The following is a 14,805-nucleotide window of genomic DNA, read 5'->3' as shown; positions in this document are numbered from 1 at the left end:
CACACAGTTCCTGTTTTGCCAGCTTCCTTCTATTGGTGAACCAGAGTTTGGAGAAAAGCCTGCTTTTGTCACTGATTACAGTGAGAAAGCTCCAATCTGCTTGAAATCCTTCAGTGAGCAGATGTTTAATTTGAACATCTTAACTTCCTGTTCTCTCTTTTTGGAAGAGCTCCAGGGCTGCTGAACGCCCTACTGCAGCCCATCCACACACCCGAATCCTTCTCCAAACAAGGGAGATTCTAATTTCAAGATTTCAAATTGTATTCCTTAATCAGGAAGTCGAATGTGCTGCAATTTCCTTTGCCACTTGCCGGAGTCCTTGCTATGGGGAGCCACATCCCCTTCACCCATACAATCTCAGTTCCATTTCCCCCTTGGGTTTGATCTTGATTCCCTCCTGCTTCCCAAGCTAACAAGCAATAACATTTTAGCTTTCCTTTCTCCTCAGCTGTCTGCTTTGCAAGCCAAGGTCCATTATCTCAAGTTCCTCAGTGATCTTCGATTATATGGGGGCCGTGTGTTCAAGGCAACATTAGTGGTAATTTTTTTCCTTTACTTTATAAAAAGTCTCTCTAGTCTGTATATTATTATTGAAGTCTTCCTGCTTGAGGCTGTCTGATGACAGAAGCAAATCAGTACGAATTCTTTCCTAGGGTTCATTTCTAACCTATTTTGCTGTAGTCTGAAAATATCACAAGAAATGTTGAACTAGATAATACCAGCTGCAAAAGTGCCCCAGAAAAATTTACAGACCCAGAAAAAAAAAAGATTCTAACAATGGTCTCCATTTAAATAACTGAGGCAGCAAAAGCTTCCACATTTAAAAAAATATATATCATTAGTTGAATTCTCTAATTCACATATTCATATATATGATGTGATAACATTTTCTGAATAATTCATAATGTATCTGACCTCAGTATAGTCATATCCTTAGTTTCTTAGCTAACTAAAGGAACTAGTAAAGCAGCACAGACACATTTTGCAGGCAAAACGTAATTTTATTTTTAAAACTTATGATTCTTCCAAAGGCTAAATATTTTTGTGTTCCTACTACAGCAAGCGGAAAAGCGCTCAGAAGTGACTTTGTTAGTTGGACCCAGGTATGGAATAAGTCATGTGATAAACACCAAAACCAACTTGGTGGCTCTTTTGGCGGATTTCAGTCACGTCAACAGGATTGAGATGTTTACAGAAGATGAAGGCTCTATTCGGGTCGAACTCCATGTGTTGGATGTGAAAGTAAGTATCTCAGTTCTTGCCACCCAATAGTACCACCTTGCTTTACACAAGGTGATTGAACAGTAGATGAATAGTTAAATGGATCAGTGAAACAGTGGATAGTCTTGGATTTAGGAAGAGTTGATTTCAAATCTTGACTGAGATGCTTACCAACTGTGACTCTAGGCAAATCACTTAACTTCTCTAGGCTTTGTCAAATGAGGAGGTTGGAGTATTGCAATGGCCACTAAGGTTACTTCCAGATTGAGAATCCATAGTCCTTTTGCTGTGTGTCATAGAGAAGGACAATAGAAAGTAAGAAAACTAGATCAAGGAAACTGAGCTTTAACCAACTTCTAGTTTAGAAAGGCCAGAATCTAATTTCAAGGTATTGATGAGATAATAAAGTAACAAAGATAAGTTTGTCATGGTTCTTTTAGGAGATGTGAGCACCTTTCTGTGAGGGAATCACAAAGAAAAATCCCACTGGTTTATGGAAGATGGGAATCCCCTCTCTCAGTGACCTTAAAAGGCAATCAGTTTGTGTGAATGAGGGCTTGAGGGTTCAGAATGACCCTGAAAATGATCAGAGAAGAGTTTTGCTCTCCTCCCCTTCCACACAAACTTTGGAGTCTAGCAGCAGCTTGCCGGGAGAGCTACATCCCATCCAGCTCTCAGAGAACTCTTCAAGGTACAATGATGGCATATTAATCTTAAATTTGGCATGGACATAGAAAGGTAATCACTCTAGGTACAAGACCCCTGGCAGTAGAGAAGAGAGACAACTACAGACCCGAGAGAAAACTAGCCCTGGCTTAAGAGTTAAGCTGTGGAAAGACTGCAGACTCTGGGACCCTACCTGAACAACCCTCCTAGCAGGGCCGACTACTGAGGCAGAGAAGCAAGAGGACTCTGTGAAAACAACGAGAACTGCACAGGAGTTTTGGGTTGCCTTTACCTCATGTATATCCTACACCTGCATCTCATTACCACTGTACTTTAAATTTGAACTTATTCAAATTCAGTTTGAGTTTATGGAGTTAGGGGTGAAGGGTGATATTTTCTAACTTATGTTTTTAGTAAATGAATTTGCTGAGAGTTAATTGCATCTACTGTCTATTAATGGGAAGCATGCCAGTAGCAATTCATGAACTATGTTAAGGGTAAGTCTCACAGGGATACCCCTAGAGCTGATGGTAGCAACCTACTCACTGGGGATCAAGTCAGAGAGTGTGAGAGCAAGATGAAGAGGTCCAAGATGCTACACTGCTATTAGCTTTAGGTTGAGGCTACATATGGATTAGGAAATAGACTGGAATACTATTGATACCACTGACTACATTAGCCTATTCTAAGTTGAAGTAAATAAATTGCCTATTTTCAATTATCTGCCTGAATATAAATATATCCAAAGAGTTCCACTCGAGTTTCACATTTGAAGTGACCAAATATATATACTTGTGGGACATAGGACAGGAAATGAGAAGGGAACTAAACAGTGGACAATGATGTTGAGAACAGCAACTACAGAAAGGGAAGGGAAGACTACTATCACAAAAGAGGCTGTACTGCTTAGATGTCTGGGCATGGGAGACAGGCTTCCCTTGGGAGATGCTCTAGAGAAGATTTTTATTTGTCCTTGATTCTTGATGAAGAGCATGACATCAGGGAGGTGATGCCATGACATGCAAGGGAATTGGATTTAAGTGGGGCCAGGAAGAGGGGCTTTAAGGATGAAACCAAGGTAAATGAGGCTGTTATCTGTAGTTTACATATTATTAGAGACAGTGTTGTATAATGGGGAAAAATGCTGGGCCCTGGAATGAGAAAGACCTGGCTTATATAAAATCATGCCTTTGACACAATAGAATATCACCCTAATCAAATCATTTAAGCCTTCTGAGCCTCATACAATGATCTGACTAATTTACTAAGTTGTAGTTGGCAGAGAAAGTACCCAAGGGGTTTAGGTCACAGATTCTTGAAATATTAATGTGGTGGTTATGTATATATGGTTTTATATAGACAGGTATGTGTGCATATACACACCTATATGTGTATACAATTATATTCATGTGTATATGTTTAGATACATATAGATAACATCAGGGATCTGGTATCCATACCCTTTGGGAATTCCCTCTGCCAACCATAACTTAATAAGTTAGTATATAGTACATACATACTCACATATATATATATGCATATCCACACAACATACCTACCATATAATACACTTACACAATGCATGTGTTTACATGGGTATATGATTAAATGTGTGTTATATGTGCAGGTGTATGTTTATTATATTCATGTACCTATATTACTGAGTGTTTCTTACAAAGTGAGCTCAAAAAAGGTATGGGCAAGTCATGGAATATATTTCAAACATATCCAGTCGCTCAAAAATTACTAAGAAGCAATTACAGCCCCTTCACTACCAAATATTTAGTTCTTCATTTTTCATTCTACTTTGCCTCCATGTCAGTTTCTTTGATCTAGCATCACTGTTTCTAGAAAAATCTAGCAAATATTTTGTCAACACTTATCTCTGTTAGACTCAGTGATTTTACATTTTATTTTAAAGTATGATATTATTCCCTAGTTTTGTGACCTCATTTCTTTTTTGGCTTTTCAGTCATTTCCAACACATCTCTACAACTCTCTAACACTAATTTTCTCTCTGATCTTTAAATTTTATCTTTATTGCTATTTTCAGATTAGAGCCTGATACCTGGTAACCAGCCCTGTCACTCTCAGCTTCTTAGATGCCATAACTTTGAAATTAAAACCAAAATAATTTCTTTCCATACAACTGAATTTGATTTTGTTGCAATATTTGTTTTCTTTTTTTAACAGAATTCATGGAATAAAATGGAATAAAAAATTTCATTTTCTTGGATTTTAAGTGAATTCACAATTTGCAGGTTCTTCAAAGTCATCTCCTAAATTTGTATATGAAAAGTCTTTCCATGATAGTGTGTCTAAATTATTCATTTTTTGTTCTCCAATTTCAAAGAAACTTCTTTCATACACACTTCATAAATCTAGATGTCTAGACACTGACATTCTTCTGTTTTAAAATGGACGACCTTTAACCAAAACTTTCTCTTGTTTTTAGCCTATCATTCTGTTAATGGAACCATCAGATGCAATGAACCTTGCCTGTTTAACAGCTGGATATTATAGGCTACTGGTAGATTCCAGACGGTCAATATTTAACATGGCCAACAAGAAAAATGCAGGAAACAGAGAAACAGGTATTCTCTTAAATAAATTTATGTCCCTTTTATCCATCCCCAGTTATGTTAGATGGTGGATTTAGTGAATAGCAACTAAAGTCTAGAGGCTTCAGTTCAAATTCTATAACTCTGATATTAGCTATGTGACCTTGGATTAAAGACTTAACTTGGGCAACTAAGGGGTACGGTGGATGAAGCACCAGCCCTGGAGTCAGGAAGACCCAAGTTCAAATCTGGCCTCAGACACTTAATTACCTAGCCCTGTGACCTTTGGCAAGTTACTTAACCCCACTGTCTTGCAAAAAAAAAAAGACTTCACTCAGCCTCAGTTTCCTCATCTGTCAAATGCAGTACTTTCAAAACCTTCTTCCTAGGGCTGTTATGGGTAAAGTGACTTGCAAACTTTAAAAGATCTATAGATAAAGCAGCAATTATGATAATGGGAGAATTCAAACCTACCCCCCCAAAAAAGTAAAACAATATTAAGATTTAACAAAGATATCTTTAGCAAGCTTAACTTGACTAATGAAAAAAAATTATAAAAATTAATTCCCATACATTTTTGTCACATCCCATCATTTTGACATTATACTGATGTAATATTGCCCTAAAATTGATTTTATTGGTTTGAATATAGATTTTTAAACCCATAAATAATGTAACATTTTTTCTTGAAAGCAGGAAGCAATGTGTAGGAGTGAAAGCAATAGCCTTGGAGTCAGATGATCAGAGTATTACTGTAAAATGCTGGGAAAAATCACTTCACCTCTCTGTTCCTCTGCTTTCTGATCTGTAAAATGGAAACAATAATATCTGCATCACCTATGTCCTAGGTTATTACGAAAGTGCTCTATAAACCTTAAATGGTTAGCTAAATGTAAAGCTATTATTTTTAGTGTGAAAGAAATAAAAGTGGATCAAACTCTAAGTAGTCTGTTTATCAAAGTATTTTTCAAGGTTTGGACATTAGAGCAGAAAGATCTAATAGGGTTATTATTCTATCTCAAGAATAGCTCAAATTATCCTAGGGAAAACTCCATTACTGAGAGAGTTGATGCAGACCAATTCCCAGTACAGGTCTTGGACCTGACATCAGTGTCAGCTCTTTTCCTTGGAACCCCTCCCAATGCCTTCTATACTTCCTGGCAATGGGATCACAAAAGAATGATGGCAGTAACAGGATTTTCCCACCCTCTCCAGCAGTTATTTGGGCTGTGGCAACAGGAACATGAGGAGCAGCAATGGCATCTAAGTAAATCAGTTACCCAGATAACTGGGTAACCCATCACACCCTAGAATTAGTGTTGCTGCTTTAATAAACCTTGAAAATTAACTAATGAGGGGCAACTAGGTCATGCAGTGAATAGAGTATCATCCTGGGGTCAGGAAGACCTGAGTTCAATTCTGATCTCAGACACTTCCTAGCTTTGTGACCCTAGAAAAGTCACAACCCCAATTGCCTTAAAAATGAGTGCATGTTACTAAAAGAATAATTAATGACCCATATGGGGCCATGGCTTCTAGGTACCAATTTGGAGACTCATTTTTCATCATGCTTGCTTGATTGAATTCTCAGAACCTTGATAGTGTTTAGGAGGGGAAGAGGGAGACCTACTGTAATCATGTTTTTAAAGTATTTTTTTCTGTGATGATGATAATATTTATAGAGCATCTACTATGTACCAAATATCAAACTAAGCACTTTATAATTATTATTTCACACAACCTAACAAAGTATTATCATGTTTTTATAGATGAAGAAACTGAGGCAAATGGAGGATAAATGACTTGATCAACATTGCATAGCTAGTATTTGAGTCCAGATTTGAGCCCAGGACTTCCCTGACTCCAGGCCTGGCACTCTATTCACTGTACCAACTAGCTGCCCTTGATATAATAATGCTATTATACATGTACACAATAGGTACTTAATAAAGCTTTCCTCAGAACTTCTTTATAGATGTAAATAATAGGCATTTAATAATGCCTTCCCCAGAACTTCTTTTCTACCAAGGAGCCATGAGACAGCTATGGATGGTTGAAACAGAGAGGTATGGTAAAATCATCTAAAGGGTAAAGTAAAATAACAAACAAATAAATTGCTTTTTTTTAGTCAGTAAACTGAGAAATGTAAAACATGTTTCATGATTATACCTCAAGTTTAAAAATAACAAGCATTAAGAGCAGACAGATGCGTATACCCTCTTTGGATGATAGCTTGGCTTTAAAATTCAAAGAAAATGAACTAGTAGTCCATCTAACAGTGAAGAAACTAGCAGGGAAAAGACCTTCAGAGCAGGATAAGGTTTCTGCACTGATTCAACTGCCCACAGCTTTCCAATGCCCATCATGCTGCTGATCTGCTTATTAGGCCTGAGAGTGAAACCAAGGGGCTAGCCACAGCCTGTTTGGTCCCTAGTATGGCAGGAAGCTACATCCATCATCTAATATATTGTTCCTTTCATCCTGTTACTCCCCTGAGACAATGAATCACCAAAACCATTTCAGTAACTTTTAAGAAAAAGAACAAGTCCAAACCATCTGTCAAGGCACAGGGGAAGTTATTTCTCCTGCCAAACGGGCTAAATAGATTCACCAGAATGCCAAAAGGGCATTTCAAATGATGTTTAATAAATTCAGAAAATCATTCACTAAAAAACTTCAACATTTTCTAAACAGTAAGCACTTAGGCACTTAGGTGGTAGGTCTGGAGTCAGCATGACCTGAGTTCAACTATGACCTCCAACACCAGCTAGTAGTGTGTCACTTACTCTCTATCCTCAAGTGAAAAACGGAAGTGACAACATTCAACAAAGCATTCAACAAAGAATCTGGTACATAGTAGGTGCTTACTTCACAAGTAAATGCTTGGTCCTTCCTTTCTAAATATCTACTTTGTGCATTATATTTGTTAATGAAATATAAAGGTAAATTAATACAAGTTAATTAATTTTAACTAATTCAGCTAATTAGTTCAGGTCTACATTATGGCAAATTAAAAAGAGACTCAAAACTAAAGAGTAGGGAAACCAAAAAGTACAAAATAGAGATGCAGACACAAACACACACACACACACACACACACACACACATCATTACAAAGAAAAAAATACCTACAGAAACAGAGAGAAGGAAGTGGAAGACAGTCTCAAAAGCATCTGGAGGGAATGTGCTTATATGTTATTCATTTTGGCTACAAACATCAGAGAAGATTCACTGCTTCAAAAAACAGTAAAGAATCCTGCAGCACTTTAACCCAATTCTATCACATTGGGGATAAGATTTTTTATTTTGTTTTCAAGTTTCAACATTCTTTTTTGGGGGGGGGGGGATAAATCAAATTTTTTTCTGGAATACTAAAGTTTGTACACATGCATTAAGAAATTGTTTACATTTTAGGAGTTTGCTTAGTAAAAAGTTAACACTTTTTACAAATGTACCATGGAACCAAAGATACATTGCATACCTCAATGTTGTCCTGAGAAGCAATCCTCTCTCTCTACCTTATACTCTTCCTTTTAAAGGGCCACAAGTATCACTTGAGTTTTTTTTGTAAAATATATTTTAATATTTACTTAAAGTTTTAGCTATTCTTGAAGTCTTCTATCTTAATCATTTGGGGGGGAGCCCTAACTTTCTTAGTCTGAGAAAAGAGAGGAAAGAGTAGCCTGTTCTTCTGGAGTTCCAACACCATCTTGCAACCTTTAAAGGTACCATGACTAAACATTTTAAAAGCCACATTGTGTTCTCAAGGCTATAGGCACCCAGGTTTAAATAATATCACTTCTTGGTAGCTTTGGGCTCAGTAAAATTCAGCTATTTTCCTACTCCTATACTGCAGCATCATATGTAGCAAATTTAAAATAAGTTATATTAAATCCAGGTCTTTTAGCTAGTCAAGGTCAAATCTTTAACCAAAAGGTCCTTAGCTATGTCTACATTCACATATAAAATTCTTGGTTAATCAAATATGCATGATAATTAGATGAGGATGTTTTCAGCAACCCTCAAAGAAATCAGAATGACCTATAATGTATCTTTGTGTGGATCTCTCTTTAGGTCCTGAAACTAAAGGAAAGCATAATCTTCTTGGTTCCGATTGGAATTGTATACCCCAAATGACCACTTTCATTGCTGATGGGGAACAAGAGCCACAAATAACATATATAGACTCAAAACATAAGAATGTTGATATTGCCGATGATACCTTATGTCCAAAAGACCACAGGCATCTGTACATAGAAAATACCTATAATTCAGATGACCTTGATCATCACCTGACCAAACAAGGTGACTCCACCTGTGAAATGGAAAGTAGAGGTCTTGCTCAACAATCACTGCTGTCACTTTCAGGTCTAGAGACAAGTAAAAAAGCACAGGATTCTCCCAGAAGTGCTAAAGTATCCTTTATTTTTGGAGAGCTTGCCATGGATGATATTAATCCAAAAAATCTTGGTTATGAAAGACTATTGGATGACAGTCCAGAATTGCTAGAAAAACAAAGAGCTCTTTACATGAGCACCGCCAATGATATTAAAGGCTTGGATTTCTCTCCAGATGCAGAAAGCTTACAGTTTGTGACAAACTCTGTTTATGCAAATATTGGTGATGGGAAGAACTTCGAAGCTGCCGAAGGCATCGAAGAGCCTTTGCTGCATGAGATCTGTTACTCAGAAAACACAGATGATGCTGAAGATGAAGATGAAGTGAGTTGTGAGGAAGATCTTGTGGTTGGAGAAATAAATAGGCCTGCCATTCTCAATCTGTCTGGGTCCAGCGATGACATCATTGACCTCACCTCCCTTCCTCCTCCTGAGGGTGATGATAATGAGGATGACTTTTTGTTACACTCCTTGAACATGGCCATTGCAGCTCCTCCACCTGGCTTCAGGGATAGCTCAGATGAAGAGGACTCTCAGCATCAGTTTAGGGAGGACAAGGAACAGGCCAGCAGCCTGCAAAATGATGAAATTCCTGTTTCCCTTATTGATGCTGTCCCTACCAACTCTGAAGAAAAGTGTGAAAAGGGGCTAGATGATGCTGTAGTCTCCACTCTGCAGGCCTTAGAGGCTTTAGCAGCATCAGAAGAACAGCAGACAAATGACAATTCAGGTTCTTTCACGATTGTTACATTCATTCAATAATAATCATACCATTTCATCCCTGCAAGCCATTTGCCCTTGGAAGTATTCATCCCCGTTATGTTGTATAGCCTCATTGACGCATGTCCCATTTCATTGTTATGTGCTGGACGTACTGTTACAGGGTCTTTTTTTGTTTCTGTTTTTGTTATTGTTATTGTTGAAGGGATTTTTTTCAGTATTTTGTTTTTGGTTTTTTTTAAACATGTGGCACTTTTTCCCCCTCCCTTTCCAGAACAACTGTGCAATAAAGTCAGATTCTTTTTTTAAAAGGAAAAAGAATATGTATTTTTATAAGAGATGAATTCCATTTTCTTACATGTATTCAAGTGCCTGCAACATCTCCATTAACTGGCTCTTGTTTTTTATGGTATACAGGTGTAGCAATCTTGCGAGCTTATAGCCCTGAGTCTTCCTCAGATTCAGGTAATGAAACTAATTCTTCGGAAATGACTGAGAGTTCTGAACTGGCCACAGCACAGAAGCAGTCAGAAAACTCTACCCGCATGTTCTTGGCCACTAGTGAAGGCTACCATCCCCTTGTAGAAGAACAGACGGAATTCCCCATCTCCAAAACCCCTTCAGGAGGCTTACCTATGAAGTCCTCTCAGGCCCTGGCTGCTCGACAAGCAGCAGAGCTACAGTCCAAAGTTGTGCCTTCAAAGCAGATTCTTCCCTCAGATAACATGGAGATGGAACCAGAAACCATGGAGACCAAGTCAGTCACAGACTATTTCAGCAAATTGCACATGGGGTCGGTGGTGTATTCTTGTACCAGCAAAAGGAAAGGCAAGCTGGCTGATGGGGAGGGGAAAACAGCTCCTGAAGGGGCAGGGACAGGGAAAAAGCAGCAGGGACCTAAAAAAACAGAGATGGAGGAAAATGCCAAAGGAAAATTTGGTACTCTAGCATCACGAGACAGTCCACGACTAAGCACTTTTAACCTGGAGAGGACTGCCTTTCGCAAAGACAGCCAAAGATGGTATGCAACGGCTGACGGTGGAGCAGCTGAAAAATCTGGATCAGAGATGGGGACTGGAAAGGCCTTTCAAAGAGTGCCTGGCCTTGGGACGATGGAAACCGAGTGTAAAGATGAAGGCAATCCTGAGGGAGATAACAGTGGAACTCCCGGACTTGGCCAAGGTGAAAGCTTTCTGCCTGACATGACTTGTGTGTCCTCAGCCAAAGACATAAACCATCATGAGGATGCCGATCTGTCTGCTGATGACCATCCTTCCAAGCTTCCCGAAGCTGAGCAGGGTGTGGCTCACCTTTGTGACTATCACTTGGCCAAGCGTATGTCATCTTTGCAAAGTGAAGGACATTTTTCTCTCCAAAGCTCCCAGTGTTCTTCGGTGGATGCTGGGTGCAGCACAGGAAGCAGCAGTACTTGCCCTACACCTGTGGAATCTCCCCTCTGCACCTCGGAAGGGAAGCACATTATCTCGGATGCCTCAGGGAAAGGGATGACTTACATTCCAGCAGATGAGAGACCTGCTGGGCTTCCCAACCCCGGGGCCACTTTTAAGGAACTGCACCAACAGAATGATCCTCTGTGTCACCGGATGACAGTGCCTGTTATGCATACGGCTGTTAATGCTGAGCCACTGTTTGGCACTTTGAGAGATGGATGTCATCGGCTCCCCAAGATTAAAGAAACCACAGGTACAGCACCAAAGAAGTGATAGTTTTGATTCCCTGTGGGATACATAAATAGAATTTACCTTAAATTTGAAAATGAAAAGGTGACAAGGTACCAAAAACAAAGGCAAGCAGTCAATTTAAATAACAACCTTACAGTTCCAGAACCTTAATAACCTTTTAGATAATTAAATTAAAAAATTTTTAAATTGCATTTACTATTCACAATTATACGATCTGTACACTTTAAATTGATCAACAGTGAATTTCTTTTATGTCCAAATACTAAATATGGGCTTTTTTATTAATACACTGTATTAATGACTTAGAAGACAACAATGTTTGAAACCACAAATTCAGTTCAATTCAACAAACCCTTACTATGTACAAAAAACATAGTCATTTGGTTTCATCATCAATGGACCACCATTAATTATGTCATTATCAGGGAAAGAAAAAATTATTATTGAGATTTGGAATGGTTATCATTTAGTTTTTGCTTTCAGTTTGGGCTATACTTGTGGCCAAATATCCCAAATTTTCTAAGAAAGCCTCAGTTTCAAATATTCTATTCCCACAGTCACTACAAACTATCAAAATTGCAATATTTCAGTAAATAGTAACTGAATAAAACCTCAGTTGCAAAAGACTTTAAATTACAAAAGACAGGCTGAAAAAAAACTCATTTTCTTTTGGCTAGAGATTATGGTAATTTAAATAACCAATCGAGGATGAAATTGATTGGTGATAGATCCTGATTTTTAGTTTGGAACCCATGGTCCACTCTTGCTGTTTTTAAACCATACAAGGAAGGTTGATATAAATAGTGTTTTTAAGGACCCCAAAAAAGGAAGAATTCCATAGTGTCTTTTTCCAGCATCCAAAGAACATCAGTGTCAGAAAGGTAACGTTCACAGTTAATGTAACTCCTTCCAAACTGATAGGCCTTTTAGCCAGCCCAATGAATGGGTTCCGTGAATTCTTGGGAAGTGAATTCTTTCAAGTGTCAATCCAAGTACATTTCAACTTAACTAAATAGTCAATCTCTACATAGGTTGTATAGTTATTCAACCCTAATAGCTAAAACAAATATCCATCTACTAATAGCAACTTAACTCATGACGCTGTCATTATCTCCTATGAGCAAATCATGCTACTCGATTTTATGAACAAATCCCTTATTTTTGAATTGGCAGTTTTCAACATTTCCTCATTATACTAGGCATTGATTAGTTTCCTTTAAAGTGTTATTCTGATACCTCACCTTGGTGTGGAGGATCCTTTCTAGAGCTGACTCTGAGTTCTACAAAGCTTTGTTCACAAAGTACAAGCAATTAATCATAAGATGAACTTAAACAGAAAGGCTTTTGAGACACAAGATGGGCAATGGACCAGGTGTCCATTGTACACAGACCTAGTTAATTAAGCATATAGAGAATTGTCACCAGAAGACTGACAGACAACAAGGTAATGATTTGGGGAGGGGAGAAGCAACTCATGAAACTATAGACCTGAGACAATCATGGAGAGCTCTTCAAAATATAGGACGGAAAAGAGACTGGGTGTCCATTGAATAAGATCTCAGCTCCCTAAGCATGCAGAATCATCACCAGAAGGTTGGCAAACCATTTGGTGATGGGGGGGGGGGAATAGGTGTGGGGAAGGTAAAGTAATATCTTCCTAAGATAATCATGGAGAGATCTTCAAAATATAGGATGGACAAGAGACTGGTGTCCGTTGAATAAAGACCCAGCTACCTAAGCATGCGGAGAATCATTACAAAAGGCTGACAAACCAGATGGCGATTTTGGGGGTAGGGAGAGCAATTCTTGAAACCATCTACCTAAGACGGTCATGGGGAGGTTGTGGTTTATAAAGTCAATTTGGAAATGCAGGTTTGGCATTTACTGAGAAACAAAAGTCTCGCTCTGTCAACCGGCCTGGATTTCCCAACATGTGCCCAAAACGTGTCCCGAGAGGATGAGGCCGAGATGGCTGTCAGGCGATGCTTAATGATTCTCTCTGTTTTTCTACTCCCCCTAGTGTAGCTTTCACAGAGCCTGGGAAGGGAAGACGAGGAGGCATGTCTTCAGCTGGTTCTCAACATCCTAAAGCTGATTCCATCATGCTATCATCCAACATTCACTCCGAATCCAAGGTGCCAAGTCCCAATCCAGCCCCTCTCGATTTTCCCGAAGCGAAGCCGGCCTCCGGAGGGGCGCCGAGCCTGCGGCCGCGGGAACTGCGGGGAGGCAGCCTGCGGACCCCGCGCAGCGCGAGGGTCTTGAGGCGCAGCAGCAGCGTCGCGTCGGGGTCCCCAGGCTTGGAAGCCTTCCTCGAGAGGAAGACGGTGGCCGGGGGCTCGGGCGGCCCGGAGGCGGGAAAAGCGGCCGACGCCCCCCCGGGCAGAAAGCTGACCGAAAGCCGCTCCCCAGATTCCACGCCCCCGGACCCTGCGGCGAAGGGGACAGGCGGGGGCTCCGGGGCGCGCAGGACGGCGCCTCTGCGCAAGCCGGGCCCCAGCGCGTGGCGCTGCCGCGGGCCCTTCAGCCGCTGCTGCCTGAGCCGCGGGCGGGAGGACGCGGCCGGGGACGCGGAGGGCCTCCGCCTCGGCCCGCCCGCCCCGGCTCCCGAGCCGGCCGCGCCCCCGGCCGCCACCTCGAGCCCCTGCCGGCCGGCGGCGGAGGCGCGCCTCGCCCGGATCGGCGCTCTCAAGGACTGCCGCTACGCCGCGCCCGGCGGCTTCCTCGCGGCCCAGCGCGACGCGCACGAGCTGCTGGGCCTGGTCCGCGCCTGCGCCGCCGCCGCCGCCGCGCCGCCGCCCTGGGAGGCCTCGGGGGCCCGCGCCGCGCAGCGCCGGCTCCGGCTGGCCCAGTGCAAGCGGCTGCTCTCCGCCGAGTCCGACCAGCTGGGCAGCGCCTGCGGGAGAATGGCGGCGGCCGACACGAGCCCCGAGGACATGCTGGCGGCCGTGAGCGCCGGCTTCCGCGCGCTCTGCTGCCTCACCGAAGCCTGCCTGCGGCTGCTCGGGCTGGCGAGCGCCGAGGCGCAGCGCCGGGAGATGGCGGCCAAGATCGACGAGGTGGTCATCAACTACATCTGCCTGCTGAGGGCCGCCGAGGCCGCCGCCGAGGCCGCCGCCGGCCGGGCGCCCGCCGCCCCCAGCCTGCGGCTGCTGGCCCGGCGCTCCAGCGCCATGGCGGCCCTGCTGAGCGCGCTCACGCGCTCCCTGAAGGCGCCGCCGGCCAAGTAGCGGGCCGCGGTGCAGCCGCCTTTGCAAAGCCATACACAGACTTCTTCTCTACCACCCCTTCTCTCTTCTCCTCCGTACGTTTTGTTACTTTGTATCAAGATAGGTGTGGAAACCAGAGTCACGCCGCCGAGCAGCCACGAGCCCGGGTCATATGGATTCTGCCTATAGACCCCATATATATGTATGTATATATATATATATATATATATATATATATATATATATATATATATATACATACATGTATGTGTGTGTGTATATATACATACATATATGTGTGTGTATATATATACATATATATACATAC

The 14,805-nt window shown here is 41.5% G+C and overlaps 2 protein-coding genes across 2 annotated transcripts in view; both read left to right on the top strand.

Moving 5' to 3' along the window:
- The window catches only part of LOC141491469 (FERM and PDZ domain-containing protein 4-like), a 496,143-nt gene extending 484,237 nt beyond the window's left edge, over positions 1 to 11,906 (top strand). Inside the window, exons 12-16 of the mRNA XM_074192454.1 lie at positions 449 to 538; positions 1,060 to 1,242; positions 4,343 to 4,481; positions 8,523 to 9,575; positions 9,983 to 11,906. Of these exons, the coding sequence (XP_074048555.1) occupies positions 449 to 538; positions 1,060 to 1,242; positions 4,343 to 4,481; positions 8,523 to 9,575; positions 9,983 to 11,289 (2,772 nt within the window). The 3' untranslated portion in view covers positions 11,290 to 11,906. The remainder of the gene's footprint in view (positions 1 to 448; positions 539 to 1,059; positions 1,243 to 4,342; positions 4,482 to 8,522; positions 9,576 to 9,982) is intronic.
- Positions 11,907 to 13,096: 1,190 nt separating this feature from the next.
- On the top strand, positions 13,097 to 14,498 carry LOC141492363 (uncharacterized). Its single transcript, XM_074192797.1, has one exon. It carries the CDS (start codon positions 13,251 to 13,253, stop codon positions 14,496 to 14,498), a length of 1,248 nt encoding a protein of 415 aa, XP_074048898.1. The 5' UTR covers positions 13,097 to 13,250.
- The last annotated feature ends 307 nt before the right edge of the window (positions 14,499 to 14,805 follow it).

This window comes from Macrotis lagotis, chromosome 6 (genome assembly GCF_037893015.1).
Source record: "Macrotis lagotis isolate mMagLag1 chromosome 6, bilby.v1.9.chrom.fasta, whole genome shotgun sequence".
Taxonomy (NCBI): domain Eukaryota; kingdom Metazoa; phylum Chordata; class Mammalia; order Peramelemorphia; family Peramelidae; genus Macrotis; species Macrotis lagotis.
This window is presented reverse-complemented; position numbering and strand designations above follow the sequence as displayed.